Raw genomic sequence first — 14322 nt, 5'->3', positions numbered from 1 at the left:
CACCTTCCAAAAGAAGCAACTTAGATACATCAAATCATAATGAATTGAGGACCAATATCAACCTCAAATTTCATTGCAAATTTTGTGATTAATATTACGAAATGAATTGGTTACGTCTTCAAAGTTTGCATGTTGAAGACGAAGATTTGATGGTGTCATGAAATTGACACCCGCAATGACAACTCATAGTGTGCAAATTGCATGATATTCCTTAGAATGAAGTTTAGAATCTTAGATTTGCATTAAACTTCGCTGTGTTGTATACTTGTATTACAGCCGTACTCCACCATCTCTCAATGCATCACTTGCTCACCTCAAAGCTCAACCCTTGGATATTAGCGCTGAGCAAAACTACCCGAAAAACCGATCCGTAACCGTTCCGAAGATTAGGGTACCCGATCCGATAACCATAATGGTTGGGGTACCCGTTCCGATAATTTGTTATCGGGTATGGTTATGGGTATCATTTTAAGATTAATGGTTGCCCGATCCGATCCGATAAGCATTTTTTTTTGCTTTTTTTTCCCAACTTAAATCTATTAATATAAATCTAAACTTTTACTTTACTTCATAATCACTTTATAATATCAATGATTAAAAATATTATTAATAATTTGGCAAGATCATATGGTATTGTTTCTAATTAGTTGTAAATTATATCATAATAACTACATAATTAAATTTAATTATCATTATTGGATATCTTATTGGGTATCCGATAACTGATCTGAAAATCCGGGTACCCGAACTTATCGGTTCCGATTTTGGGTATCACTTTTAGTGATTTTGGTTATCGGAATATCGAGTACCCGAACCGTTAGTACTAACTGTACGAGTACCCGTCCCATGCTCACCCCTGCTTAGATTGAGACAATATTACCAACTTTGTGGTGTACTATATATGATCATTCTATTTAACCTTCTAGGAAGTGCTATCCCTTTGATACATAAATCCTACAAAACTACCTCCGTTTTGTGTTAGTTGTTTCACTTTGACTTTTAACACTATATACAAAATTTGCTTTGGTTTTCTGATTTTATACGTATACTTTATAGTTTATATTAAACAAATATTATCATGTAAAACGTCTTTGGAATTGTTTCAATGTATATTATCATGTGATTTTTTTTCTCTCTAGCTTTTTCTCTTAATTTGATTTATATTGTGCTCCATAATGTAAATATAATATATGGACAATAACATAATAAGTTGGGGAATAAAATAGAAGATGTATAATGAGTAATAAGGGTTTAATAAATGGACAATAACATAATAAATTGTGGAATAAAATAGAAGATTTGTGTAATGAGTAACAAGATATATAGCTTAAAGATTCTTACCATCTTATATTTGTTACTTGTACATAAGAATATAACAAACTCTATATGAAAACCTACACTATTCTTATTCTTCTATTCTCTATCCGTGATATTTAATGATTTTCAATGCTAATTTGGTACATGTAGTGTACTATATTTATATCAAACAAATCAATCAAGTTGTTCCATTGTCCCCAAACAAAAAATTCTCATTGCACCTTAAATTATTTATTTATTTTTGATCGTCTAAACTCAACTTATCTTTTTGGTTTTCTTATACTTAATAAGGCCCTGTTCTTTTCACCTTAATTTTGCTGAACTGAAATTATTTTTACTAAACTGAAATTGTTTTTGTTGAACTTAAATTATTTTTACTGAACTTAAATTAATTTTACTGAACTGAAATTATTTTTACTGATTTTCTATTATAATTCTTCTTTAAGAAAACTGAATTTTACTAAACTGAACTTATTTTTACTGAAGTGAAATTATTTTTACTGAACTGAAATTAATTTTACTGAACTGAACTTAATTTTACTGAACTGAAATTATTTTTACTTAATATTATTTTTTTAAGGTGAATAGAACAGGGCCTAAGTTTTTTTTTTTTTTTTTGAAACCAACAGGGCCTAAGTTAGTATGGAGTATTTATTTTATTGTTCACAAAATTTTTAAAAAATCGGTGTATAATAATTATTATACATCCATTATAAAGATCTCTTAAAGTGATCAAAAGTTATCCTTAAAATGAATAAAAGTTACCCAATATGTATAAAAGTAACCTAATTCAAATAAAAATAATCTACACTTTATTGGTATAGAATTACATTTTAAATGACTAAAATTCAATTATTAGTGATTGAAGGTAATTTTACTACCCTTATAATACTTATATCGCTATTTAAAAAAAATAAAAAATAAAAAAATCATAGTATGTTCAAAATTACCCAAAAAAAGGGCTAAAAGTTACCCTAAAATCCTAAATTGGGTTAAAATTACCCACTACATACACGAATATTAGTGTAAAGCGGATGTATACAATTTTTTTTTCTATATAACCCAACTAAATCCACCAATTTTATTTTTATTTTACATTAACCCTGTAAATAAGCAGGATTTTTATTTAAGAATGGGTAGAGTACTAACATTAAAAACTAAATAAAGATTATACTTCCTCTATATTTAAAAGTGTACTCCTACTTAGAGGTGTCAAAATCGAACCGACCAGAAAAAAATTATCCGTTTTGAACTGTAACCGATCCGATTTGATCCGAGAAATTCAAGACCCAAACCCGATCTGTAACCGAACTGAACTCAACCCGAATTCGAACTTGAACCGATCTGAACTTAACTCGGCACCGATTTGATTCGACCTGAACTCAACCCGAATTCGATTTGACCCGACCTGAACTCAAACAGAACCGATTTGACCCGACCCGAGCTCAACCCGATCCGATTTTAACTCGTTTTGATTTTTACCCGATCCGAATTTAACCCGATCATAATTAATTATTTACTTTTTATTCAAGTTCTTATACTGTATATTTACTAATTATTAATAAGTTAACTTTTTTACTACAAAGATATAATCCGGAGTCTTAAGTTTATTTCATGTACATATCAATTATATTAATTTACTTTCTAAGCTTTAATAAATGCCACAAGATTTAATAAACCTAAACATTAAGCGGGAGTTAATTGATTTGCTTGTAAAGCTCTAGTTAAATGCTCCCTAAAAACTAAACAATATCTCTAGTTTAAAAATAACCTTATTTGGATATGAATTTGGTCAACTCGACCAAAATCTAGCCAAACACAAAAAGGAATTGAACCGAAATTGACCGAACCGAACTTGACCGAACCGAAATCAACGCGACCCAAATTCATCCGACCCGAAGTTACCCGGCTAAACCCGATCTAAATATATCCGAACCGAAAGTGAATCGATCTGAAGTTGACCAGACCCGTATTCGACCCGGACTCGATAGACCATGACCCGAATTTGACCCGATCCGACCCGATCCGAGTTAAGAGGATAATTTTGATCCGAACATATCCGACCCGAACAGACCCGACCCAAACTCCATCCGGTTATCCGAATTGACACCTCTACTCCTACTATTAAAAATAACTACTCCGTACTACGTAATCAAATTGTACAAATAGCCCAAGTTTAGTCATATATAGAAATCGGATTAAGAAAAATTCAAATTAAAGCAAATTACTAAATTAGAGAAACTGAATATATACAACCATAATGACATAATCCCCCACCCCCCCCCCCCCCAAAAAAAAAAAAAAAAAAAAAAAACATTATTTTTGTTGAGAAAAATTTAATCGTCGTATGATTTGTAAGAGGGAGTAAATTAAAGGTCACATTAGCTAGCTGTATATAGTTGTTTTCAACTTGGCAGATTAAGATTAAGCTTCCTTAGCTATTGTATCATGTCTTGTCCTTTTCTGGCCAATTTACATGGAATTAAGCTTAATCTTAGGCATTTTGTCCCTCAAGATCTATCAAGTACCAAGTATAAGTCAACCAATTTTTTTTTATCAACTACATTTTCTTTATATGGCTCTTAACACTTAAGGTAAGTGATCAAGTTTGGTGATTAACAACGTTAATATAACTAGGGTGGTTAATGTACGCGATGCGCGAAACTAACTAGCCATATTCTAGAATCTCTTTCAATTTGGTTTTAGGGATTTAATTTTTTCAGCGCGGCATCTAAAAGAATAAATTTTAGTGGTAGCCAATTAAATACGAGATTATTAAATTCTTTTAGAATTAAATAATTTAAATGACACGTAAGCAAAATTGGCGAATGAGATTTTAATATTTAAATTATAATTAAATGATTCAAATGTCATGTAAGCAAAATTGGCGAATGTCATTTTTAAATTTAAATTAATTAAATATTATCTTTTGATATTAGGAATCTATACTTACTATATACTAAAGTAATCACCGGGGGACACTTGGCATAATTTAGTGAAAAATTTTCCCTCCAAAATGTTTTTTTTTTTTGTTAAATTCTATTAAAAATTAATTAAAATTCATTTTATAAATTTTATTTATACTGAGTATATATTTGTAACACATAAGAATATAAAGGATAGACATTAGTAAATTTAAGTTTTCAAAAAAAAAAAAAAGTATTACATAAATCATTTAATTTTAATTAACTTTTTTTTCAATTGTATTATTATTAACAAATCAAAACTAGTTTTATCTAAATATATAGCCAATTTTAACACATTAATTTAAAAAATTTGTTATAAAAAATTCAAACAAACCGTGTATTGCATGGGCTTTATCTAGTTTTAGTTTTAAAGGAATAAAGGGTATAGTTATCAATAGGTAGTCATGTTTTGAAATCTTTTTCAATTTGATTTTATGTAACAAAGGGTATAATTATCTAAACACCATTTTTAACAGTTCAGCTCAACTCAGTTCAGTTCAGTCCAGTTCAGTTAAGTTAAGTTAAGTTCAGTTCAGCTCCTAATTTCCTTCTCTTATAAAATATTCAGTTCAGTTCAGTTCATTTTAGTTGAGTTCAGCTTAGCTCAGTTCAATTCAGTTCAGTTCAGTTCAGCTGAGTTCAGTCAATGAGAACAGGCCCTAAGAGTATCCAATATGCTATCGTACATTTTATTCACCCACTAGCTTAGGCCACAAGGCCACTTCCATATTGTTTACTTATCTAAATTATCTTACGTTTAAATAATAATAATAATAATAACTTATTATTATCTTACTTGAACTTAACTTATTCAAAATATTTTTTTTTGGAAGAAGAAAACGTACTATATTTAATAAGACAGTAAAAACATGAATTGTTGTCATTTTTTTTTTTGACAACAGCATATTAATTTGTTGCTGTACTTGGTGTCATCCTTCATAATTAGCTTATAGTTTCATTTGTCTGTGGATAGTTGCGGAATTTTGTTTCAATATGATAACAACATTTCTATAACTTTTAAAGAACTACTTGTATATACCAAGATTGCCCTTATCTAAACAAGTAACGTTACTAATATAGGAGGAGATCACCCTTAATGTATTAGATCAACAAAACATGTCAATCTATTACTACAGCTACAGACATGTTCTCTCAAGCTTAATTTCAGTTCTATTCAGTTCAGTTCAGTTCAATCAATTCAGTCCAGTACAGTTCCTAATTTCCTTCTCTCATAAACAATTCACTTGAGTTCAATTCATCTCAGTTAATCAAAACAAGCTCTAAGTATATGCTTAGTCATCAACATTGGACATTATTCCTCCATTGAGGCTTCCATGGACACCGGCCACCCCACTTTCTTTGCTCTCCAACCACCTTCCACCGACACCACCTTCATTAACATTGTCCTTCTAGCTTCAATTTCTTTGTTGAAAGTTCTAAAATCTCCATTGAAAAAAAACCTAAGAAAAGGACTTCGTACTTGGTTAATTACAAATAATTGACATATTTTGTAGATCTAATAAATCAACTCGTATTTTCTCTTGAAACAGACAACACAAAAATAATAAAGACGTCACGACAAAATAATATGAAGATCCATTATAACAATACATACTCCATTCGTTCTAGAATTTTGATTTACTAAAATGACATGAAAACCCTAGCCTCTCTTTCCTCTTTCTCTCTCTAAAACTTAGCCTCCATTATTGAATATTGGAGGGGCTTCTACCGATTTGTTTTTGTGCTCTTTTTCTATTGTTTTAGGTTTATAATAAGTCTTCCTCTTCTAGGAGGAATTTTTCTCCTTGAAAGACGACAGGGTTTTCCTTCTTCTTTAGGAGGATTTGGCTCCTTCGAAAGACCGGGTTTTTCTTCTCTCTTTTAAGGGAGAATTTGCTTTTTTATTTCATGGATTGCTATAAAGTTGTTATGGGTAAAAATTTGGTCGGGATAAAAAAAGAGATTATTTCGATTACAATCTAGCGAACAAGACGGAAAAAATCTGTACGACTACAACAGATCGATAGATCCCCGCGCCGATGAAGGCTGTAAATCACAACGATATAAGAGGATATAAAGAATGTACGATTTGCAACAACGATCGTAGCTTTGCTTATGGAATGTTTTTATTTGATTCAATTATTATGTATTTATTATTAGATCTAAATCTCTTTGTAGATGTTATGTGACTTTATTTATGAATCAATTTTATTTTTAAAAAAATAGAATTTTGATGTACTTGACATTGACATGGTTTCAATTATTTATTTATTTATTTATTTTAAAAAGAAGGACCTTATTAAATTGACACTTCTTACAAGTCAAACCAATCCAACTTTACAGGTTAGATTTATTGGGGATTGAGGAAGAAAATAAGAGAAAATTCATCCCCAAAGAATCCCTAGGTAGTGAGATTTGATCCCATGCATGACCTTTAAGTCAAAAAATTTCCATTAGGCTAAATTTTGGATGATATATATTTACATTAGTACATTTAACTTTGACCATTTTTTTTAAAAAAAGAAAAAACTCAATCATTTTTATTCTTCCCTTAAAAAATTCAGTATAAGATTTAACAAAATTATTTTAAATAGTAAATGAGTCGAACTTTAAAAAATACAATGTCTATCGAGTGACAATGAAATCGCATGTAGGCAGTGCGCGCAAATGTGCACTTCATGTGGTAGCAAGTGCAAGAAATATGCCGCGCAATAGAACGAGGAAAACAAAAAAAGAGACGCAATAAAAGAAAAAAGGCAACGCAACTTCACAAAAAAAAATAAAAATAAAATAAAATAAAATAAAAAATAATAATAATAATTTGGTGGTGAGTGGTCCAACAACATAGTATTAGCAACAGTAGTAAAGTATTCCACCTGTATTGTATACTCGGCCAAACGAACGTGACCCTTCAACTCATCAACCTCTCTTAAACTTAAACCCACCAACATTAACATACCATTTTCTTTCGTTGACTTTTCTACTTTATTATCACTTCTCTCTCTTTTTTTAGAAATTAAACTACCATTAATTAATTATTTATTTAATTAATTATTCTAACTACTCTAACGCCAAAATAATGACTACTCTAATCACTGACATTTGTCATTACTTCTTCACTCCATCCATATCTAAGAGATTGTTTCATTGCAATTTTAGTCAATGGTAGAAAATAATTCTCACTAAGCTAATTTACAAGAATCACTTTAATCCAATATGATTATTTTAATTTTATGAAAATAATAATACAAGTATTTTAATATTTGTGTTAGCTACCGTATAAATTAAAGACATATGACACATTCTAGTAACGTTAGAGGAAACAATTGTTATTAGTATTATTGTTATGATAGGATTTATTTCAAAATCTGTAAAGAATTCTTGCAGGGATACCCTATTTGTAATCTAAACAAACTAAACCTGCCAATCTTAATTTGACTAAATCCAATTTAAGCTCGTACATGTACTCGCTCGTCTAATACAATTCATCTAAGACTTTTTTTTTTTCCTTTTAAAGACGATTATCTGAAATCAAAACATTCTTCCTAAAATATTTATTTTAATTTAACTCTCGACCTTTCATCTATCTAATAACCTATACTAAAAGCAAACCTAAAGTGACACTTGTCACGATGTTATAAAAAAAATTTCCACCTTTTTTTCTTTCCTTTTTTTTTTGCCAAATTTTAATAACTTCTATTTTATAACCTACCATAATACTTATTTCCATTTTGACAACACATTTAATCCAATCATACTCAATTAATTTTTTTTTTTATTATTATTTTTCAACATATATTTTATATACTATAAATCTTTTAGTTACAAATATACTAACATAGTTTAAAATTAAGGTATTGTCATATATCATCACCAAGATTATCATAATTTTTTTTTCCTCGACTTAAAATTTATTTTAATTAAAAATAGGAATAATAGTTTTGGTAGGATAATTTGTATAAATCTTACAAACACACATAACATTTATAAGAACAACTTAACCGAAGAATGACTATGGAATCGACGCTTGGTGGGAGACCGAGCCGGAAGGCCAATCCGATAGTTGCAGTGGAAGACCTTCTGGAAATTGAAAAAGTAAAGCACCTTATATTATACTCCTCTGTTTTTTTTATAAGTTATGGTTGGATTTGCACATTTGTTGAGATACAATTTTGACCATCAATATTTTTAATTAGAGACCATTATTTTGTTACAAGTATTTTTTTTTTTTTGGATAAATTTGTTGAATTAACATCATTCTTTATAAATTTTGTTGTAAAGATTATGACCGTACATGACATGAAATTTAACCTTGTAACAAGTTAAAAGTCAGAACACTAGCCAAGTTAAAAGTCAGAACACTAGCCAACGACTCTATCCTCCGATCTCCAATCACACACATGATCTGAGCTGATACAAGTGATTAATTTATTGAACATGGTAGTAAATCTAAGAAGCAGGGTGCATGCACAAACACCCTCCCTCACACCCTCCCATATAATACGGCATAATTACCCACTTATAAAACAGAAATAATAAGAATGCTTTGGGATTGATGTCTAATTTCTTCTCCTGCTCTCTATCTCTCTCTTCTGCCGCCTCATTTTAATTAAACCTAAAAAAATAAAAATAAAAACTTTTTAATCAAAATAAATAAAAATTCTTTTTGGGTTTTTTTTTTTCAACACAATACCACTCATTTTTATTTCATTTTTCCTAAGTATATTAAAAAAAAAATGTCAAACTTTGGAAAGAAGCAAGTACAGGACAAAAAGAGAGTACTAGAAATTTAATTAATTTAAAGGGTGAAGCTGGTGAGAGAGAGAAGGTATTTATTGCAGCTTAACTATCCATATTTATTAGCCTCTTCCCCATTTATTTATTTATTAAATTTATTTATAATTAATATTTTCTGCTCAAAATTCTTGTTTTTTTCACTATTGTTCATTCCTTTCATGATCCACCAACAGAGGAGAGAGAAAGCTGCTAGAGAGAAGAAACAGTTGACCTAGTTTCAGGGATTTAGGGGATTTTGATGATGAATTATTAATTTGTTACTGATCAACAACACTTTTATAAGGTGAACTATTTTTCTCTCAAAAAAATTTCATAGTTTTTGTTATAAAGTTGTCAACTTTCTTTTGTTTCTGAACATTTCTGTCAACATTTGATTGATTTTCAAGGGTTTTTCATTTGCGGGTTTTAAATTTTTTTTTTGTTTGGATGTTGTGTTGTCTGTTTTAAAACTGAGATTCTGGGTTTTTTGGATTTTGGAATTTTTGTTCATCAGAGCCCACATACAAGCCAGCAACATCAGCAACAACACCAACAACAAAAAAACACAAAGGGTTTTGTTTTTTGTTGTGTGTTTCTTGTCAGGTAAAATTTTCTGTTCTTTGTTTTTTTGTGCTTATTTTTTGAGCTAATTTTGATTTTTTTGTGTTCTAAATCATGGGTTTTACATCTTAATTATTGGGTTTTTTTTTTAATTTTTTTAGTGGGATATTATTCCAAATTCAGAATCAGATCTCTTTTACAATTTCTTGAGTATAATTCTGGGTTTTTATTCTATTTTATTCATGTATTTTGTTATCTAACTAATTAGTATATTTTGGGGATTTCAAAAATTCCCTTAAATTGGTGTAATTTGGATCTAATCAAAATAATCTGACAAAAATTGGTAGTGGGAATGTGATTGTTGATGAAAAGCAGACTGTCTGACTTTGTAAAGTTCCAATCTTTCTTTTTCAATACTGTTGTAAACCAAAAAAAAAGGGTCCTTTTGAAAGTTTTCAAGGTCTCAACTTTTGTCCTTTTCTTCTTTGAACTGTACTTTGATTATTGGGCCTTAGTTTAAAGGACGTTCTCTAGTATGTCTACCTTTGTACCCTGATTACCGTTAAAATACTGTAAAATTGGTAATCAGGGTCAAAAATACCACATAATTCGTGTTACGTCGTGCTTAATTATCGCTACGATCATAAGTTAAGGGGGTTGATTTCATGGGTTGAATTTCCTGTAAAGTGTCTTTTTTATAACAGTGTTACCAGATTTGGATTACTCAAGTTTGGTGCATAATTGTGTACAAATGTGGTTGATGGGATGAAGACATTGCTTCTAACTTTGGTAGTTTGACAGTTTTTTTTCTTCATGACTGTACTTTTTTCAATGATTAGGTGAATCATGCAACTTAAATTTGTGCCTTAATATGACTATTTATATACTTATAGCATTTCTGGCTTTATGAAGTAATCACATAATGTTGCTTGTTTGGGTTTCCAATTGATATTGGTTATTTATGGTTGCTGATTCATCTTAGAGTAATACTTGGTACTTTTTAAAGTATGTCTATAACTTCTTTTTTGGTCTAATACTGGAATTGCCACTACTTGCTTCTGTGTCCTACAACCTAAAGTGGTTGAATAAGTGTTCAGTCATGTATTCTTGTTAGTGATTGGAAGACAACGTTTGATTTCGATATGAACTAATGTTTCTATTCTGTTATCAGGTTGCTGAGGAATCTTTTAATTTGAATTTGTTGGAGTTGATTGTGGTATCACGAGGATCTAATTCTTCACGATTCTAAGACGTCTTGTTGAAGATCCAGACTTATGTCAGAATGAAGCTAGGTAACTAGCAAATTCTATTTCTTTTGATGCTTCTTGTAATTTCTGGTTCAATCTTTTACTTTTTGTTCTGTATGCTAGTTTATCTGGACAGTAAAATTCTTGGTGTTGTATGTTTTTCTTATTGACATCTTACTGAATGTTATGTGGATCGCGTGGTCATATATAGATGTTATTGATACTAAAGTTTGATGGCTAAATCTTATGCTTTTGTAACATTATCTAAAGAACTTGAATGCTTGATCTTTGTATTTTGATTCAAGTACCACCTTAGTCTGGTAAATAATAGTCACATACTTCATGCTATCATTTTAGGGTGTCCGGAAAAAATGTAACTTTTCTAAGATAGTGATCATTTGTGATTGGCTTTCCTTATATACCAATACTAAATTTAATTGGTGGGTAGAGCATTAGACTATTAACGGATCTTTTAATAAATTGTCATAACTATGATTAGGGGGTACTGTGACAGTTATTTCTTTCGACTTTTGTTCTACTATACGGCTCTGATCATGTGTTGACAAATACTGAATTGATGGCAGAAAACGACCTTGTTATTGGTGTTCAAACTTCCCCGAGGAAGTCATATAACCCTTTCGATTCGGATGATGAAGACACCGATGTTAAGAATAACATTGATGGGTATGATATAAAAAGCTTTGAGACATCTCCAGACTCTTTAACATTTCACTTGGACAGTAGCGATCTGTCATGGGAAGAAGCTATAATTGGGCATTCTCGGCTTTTAAGTAATCCAAATTCTGCTGATGCAAGCAATGAGGAAGTTCTTTATAGGAAGGATTCTGAACTATTTACTGATAAAACAATTACTGAATGTGAGTTACCAGAGTTGTTTTCCTACAAAGATAATGGTTTTCACCCGGTCAAAGACATTGGAATAGACGAGGGAGTGCCTACACATGATAAGGTTTGGATTAAAAGCCTAGACAATCATGACAGTAAAAACATGTCTACTGTCCTAGCTTCTAATGACAATGTTGATGGTGATGTGCTGTTTACTAATGATGTCGAAAAGCATCCTTTTGCTCAGGGCATGGCTGAAGAGTTAGTGAAGGAGAGTGGAGTTGTTCGTGAAGCCTTAGAGAAGCCATACCCTGCTGATGAGTGTGGGACTGATGATATGCTAATCGCAGACGAGTTTGAACATAACTCTAGCAAGAAACAGGATGAGTCTAAATTTATTTTGCACACAGATGAACTGGTTAAGAGTGATGATGTTGTTAATGATAAAAAAGACCCTCAAGTAGGTGAGAAAGATAAAGTAGATTGTCAAAAGGTAATGACGGATAATGAAGTCCCTGAGGAGGAGCATTGCAAAGACAGTGTACCTCTAGAGCATGTAGAGCCTTCAGTCATTCATGAAGTAGAAACCACTATGCAGACCAATGAGGCACAGCTTGCAGAAAAATCTTCCGCACAGCCTTCAATCGTGCATGAAGCAGAAGCCACTATGGAGTCCAATGAGGCACAACATGCAGAAATATCTCCTGCACAACCTTCAATCATGCATGAAGTAGAATCTACTATGGAGTCCAATGAGGTAGGTTATATGCTACTCTTTATTTCAACTTGATATGAATTTGTGTTAATTAATTCTCTTTGAATGCAACAAACATAACTAAATTGCTAATCAAGATTTACACTAACGATTAAGCTTCTTGATCAACCTAGACACCTCTAAATAAGAATCAGCTGATAATTATGCCTTTCACTCTGAGGATACATTGCAACTTGCGACATTACTGATAATTTTCATTGTGTGCATGATGTTATTATTCATCTCTAGATCAATTGAGATTTTATTATGTTCCCTTCTATTTATACAAGACATGCACTTCTTTGACTGCTAAATTGCTAATGTCTCTTCAAGCTTGTTGGTATAAAACTTATAATCATGTATTGTTGATCTTAACAAATACTTTGACAATTTTATTTTCTTATACGAAATTTGTATGTATCAACATGTTCAAGAGTAGTCAATAGTCAAAGTTCAACCTAGAATTGTGAGTGTCTTATTAAAGGAAATGGAGGTAGTGGAACTAGGAAGTTTGTGTTTGCTAAATTGGCTTTGCTTTATTAGTTTATTTTACTGTGATGTCTAAAGATCTTAATCAGTTTTATCTGTTTGCTGAATCACAATAATTTTTTTGTACTATGTTAGAGTCAAAGTGAAGAACCATCTTCAGCTCTACTTGTGGAGCACCCTGCATTACAAGAACCAGCTGACAATGTTAACAACAATGCTTTATCATACAACAGCAAGGTGGAGTCTGGAAGCATTATCTTGGATTTCAATGCTGCTGCTACTTCATCAGAGATGGCAGAGAAGGAATTTTCACAGAAAAACGAGGCAGTGGAAAAACCTCCTGCGGCTCAAAGTATGTCTAGGGATGATGTTGGATCTCTTCCTGGTAGTATCCTAGATTGTGGGACAGACAGGAGGGTTCATGGGGAGACAAGCTTTTCCGCCGCAATGCCACCTCCTTCATCTATAACTTACATGGGGCCTGTTGCACAATCTGGCAACATTTCTCTCCGATCTGAAAGTAGTGCTGGCAGCACTCGTTCCTTTGCCTTTCCTGTGTAAGTTATCTTCTTGCTAAAAGCTTGCCTTTTCTACTGTTTTCTCTCTTTCAATAATCACCCAAATCCAAAATTATGGTTATGACTAAAGTAAACTGGCCTGTTGAGCCTAAATGAGGCCAACATTGTACTTATACCTAAAATTAGCTAGACTGTATTGAAATGGACCTGATTTAAACAAACCGATTCATGATATGACTTAAATCATTTTTATGATGAAGGAATTAGCAATAGACCCATAAGTGCTAAAATTTGCATCATACCACTTATGCTACCTTCCACTTGTGAAATGTTTTGATTTAAGAACTGGAAAACACCTATAATACATGAGTGATCGTGTGAGATATGCTAATGAAGAACCGTCTCAAACATCCTGTCCAGTGAACATATTAATCTTACAATGTAGTAACGATGATTGGTGTTACAGGTTGCAAGCAGAATGGAATACTAGTCCAGTAAGGATGGCGAAGGCAGATCAGAGAAACTTGCGTAAGCAAAAAGGATGGGCTCATTCGTTCATGTGTTGTAAATTCTGAGTCGTCTTTGTTCTTCTTAGTTTATAGAGTATACACATAGGTATTTCAACCGAGAAAATGAAAAACGTTACCGGTTAATTAGTATAGGTAATACATTATGGGTTTGGCTTCTTATTATCTTTAGTATGGTGGGTCTTGTGCAGTAGTTTTGATGATGGTAGTTACTTTTTTAAGTTTTGTTATCAAAGGTTTTGCAGAGTTGAGATGTAAAAAAAATAGGATATCTTAACATATATTGGTGTTAAAATTTCATCCTTTATGCTTCATTTCTGC

General features: G+C 31.4%; 1 protein-coding gene across 3 annotated transcripts; it reads left to right on the top strand.

Moving 5' to 3' along the window:
• Positions 1-8974: 8974 nt before the first annotated feature.
• LOC110721391 lies at positions 8975-14315 on the top strand. Of its 3 annotated transcripts, XM_021900528.1 has the most exons (7): positions 8975-9111; positions 9254-9363; positions 9574-9662; positions 10792-10912; positions 11452-12470; positions 13092-13513; positions 13941-14315. In XM_021900528.1, exons 4-7 carry the CDS (start codon positions 10903-10905, stop codon positions 14047-14049), a joined length of 1560 nt encoding a protein of 519 aa, XP_021756220.1. In that variant the 5' UTR covers positions 8975-9111; positions 9254-9363; positions 9574-9662; positions 10792-10902; the 3' UTR covers positions 14050-14315. The 3 variants fall into 3 exon arrangements, with proteins under 3 accessions (XP_021756220.1, XP_021756235.1, XP_021756227.1); XM_021900543.1 differs by lacking the exons at positions 8975-9111; positions 9254-9363; positions 9574-9662 and adding an exon at positions 10093-10409; XM_021900535.1 differs by lacking the exons at positions 8975-9111; positions 9254-9363; positions 9574-9662 and adding an exon at positions 10605-10625.
• The last annotated feature ends 7 nt before the right edge of the window (positions 14316-14322 follow it).

The sequence above is a fragment of the Chenopodium quinoa genome, unplaced genomic scaffold (assembly GCF_001683475.1).
Source record: "Chenopodium quinoa cultivar QQ74 unplaced genomic scaffold, ASM168347v1, whole genome shotgun sequence".
NCBI classification, from domain to species: Eukaryota; Viridiplantae; Streptophyta; class Magnoliopsida; order Caryophyllales; family Amaranthaceae; genus Chenopodium; species Chenopodium quinoa.
Note: the sequence above shows the minus strand (reverse complement) of the source record. Positions and strands in the feature narration are given on the sequence as shown.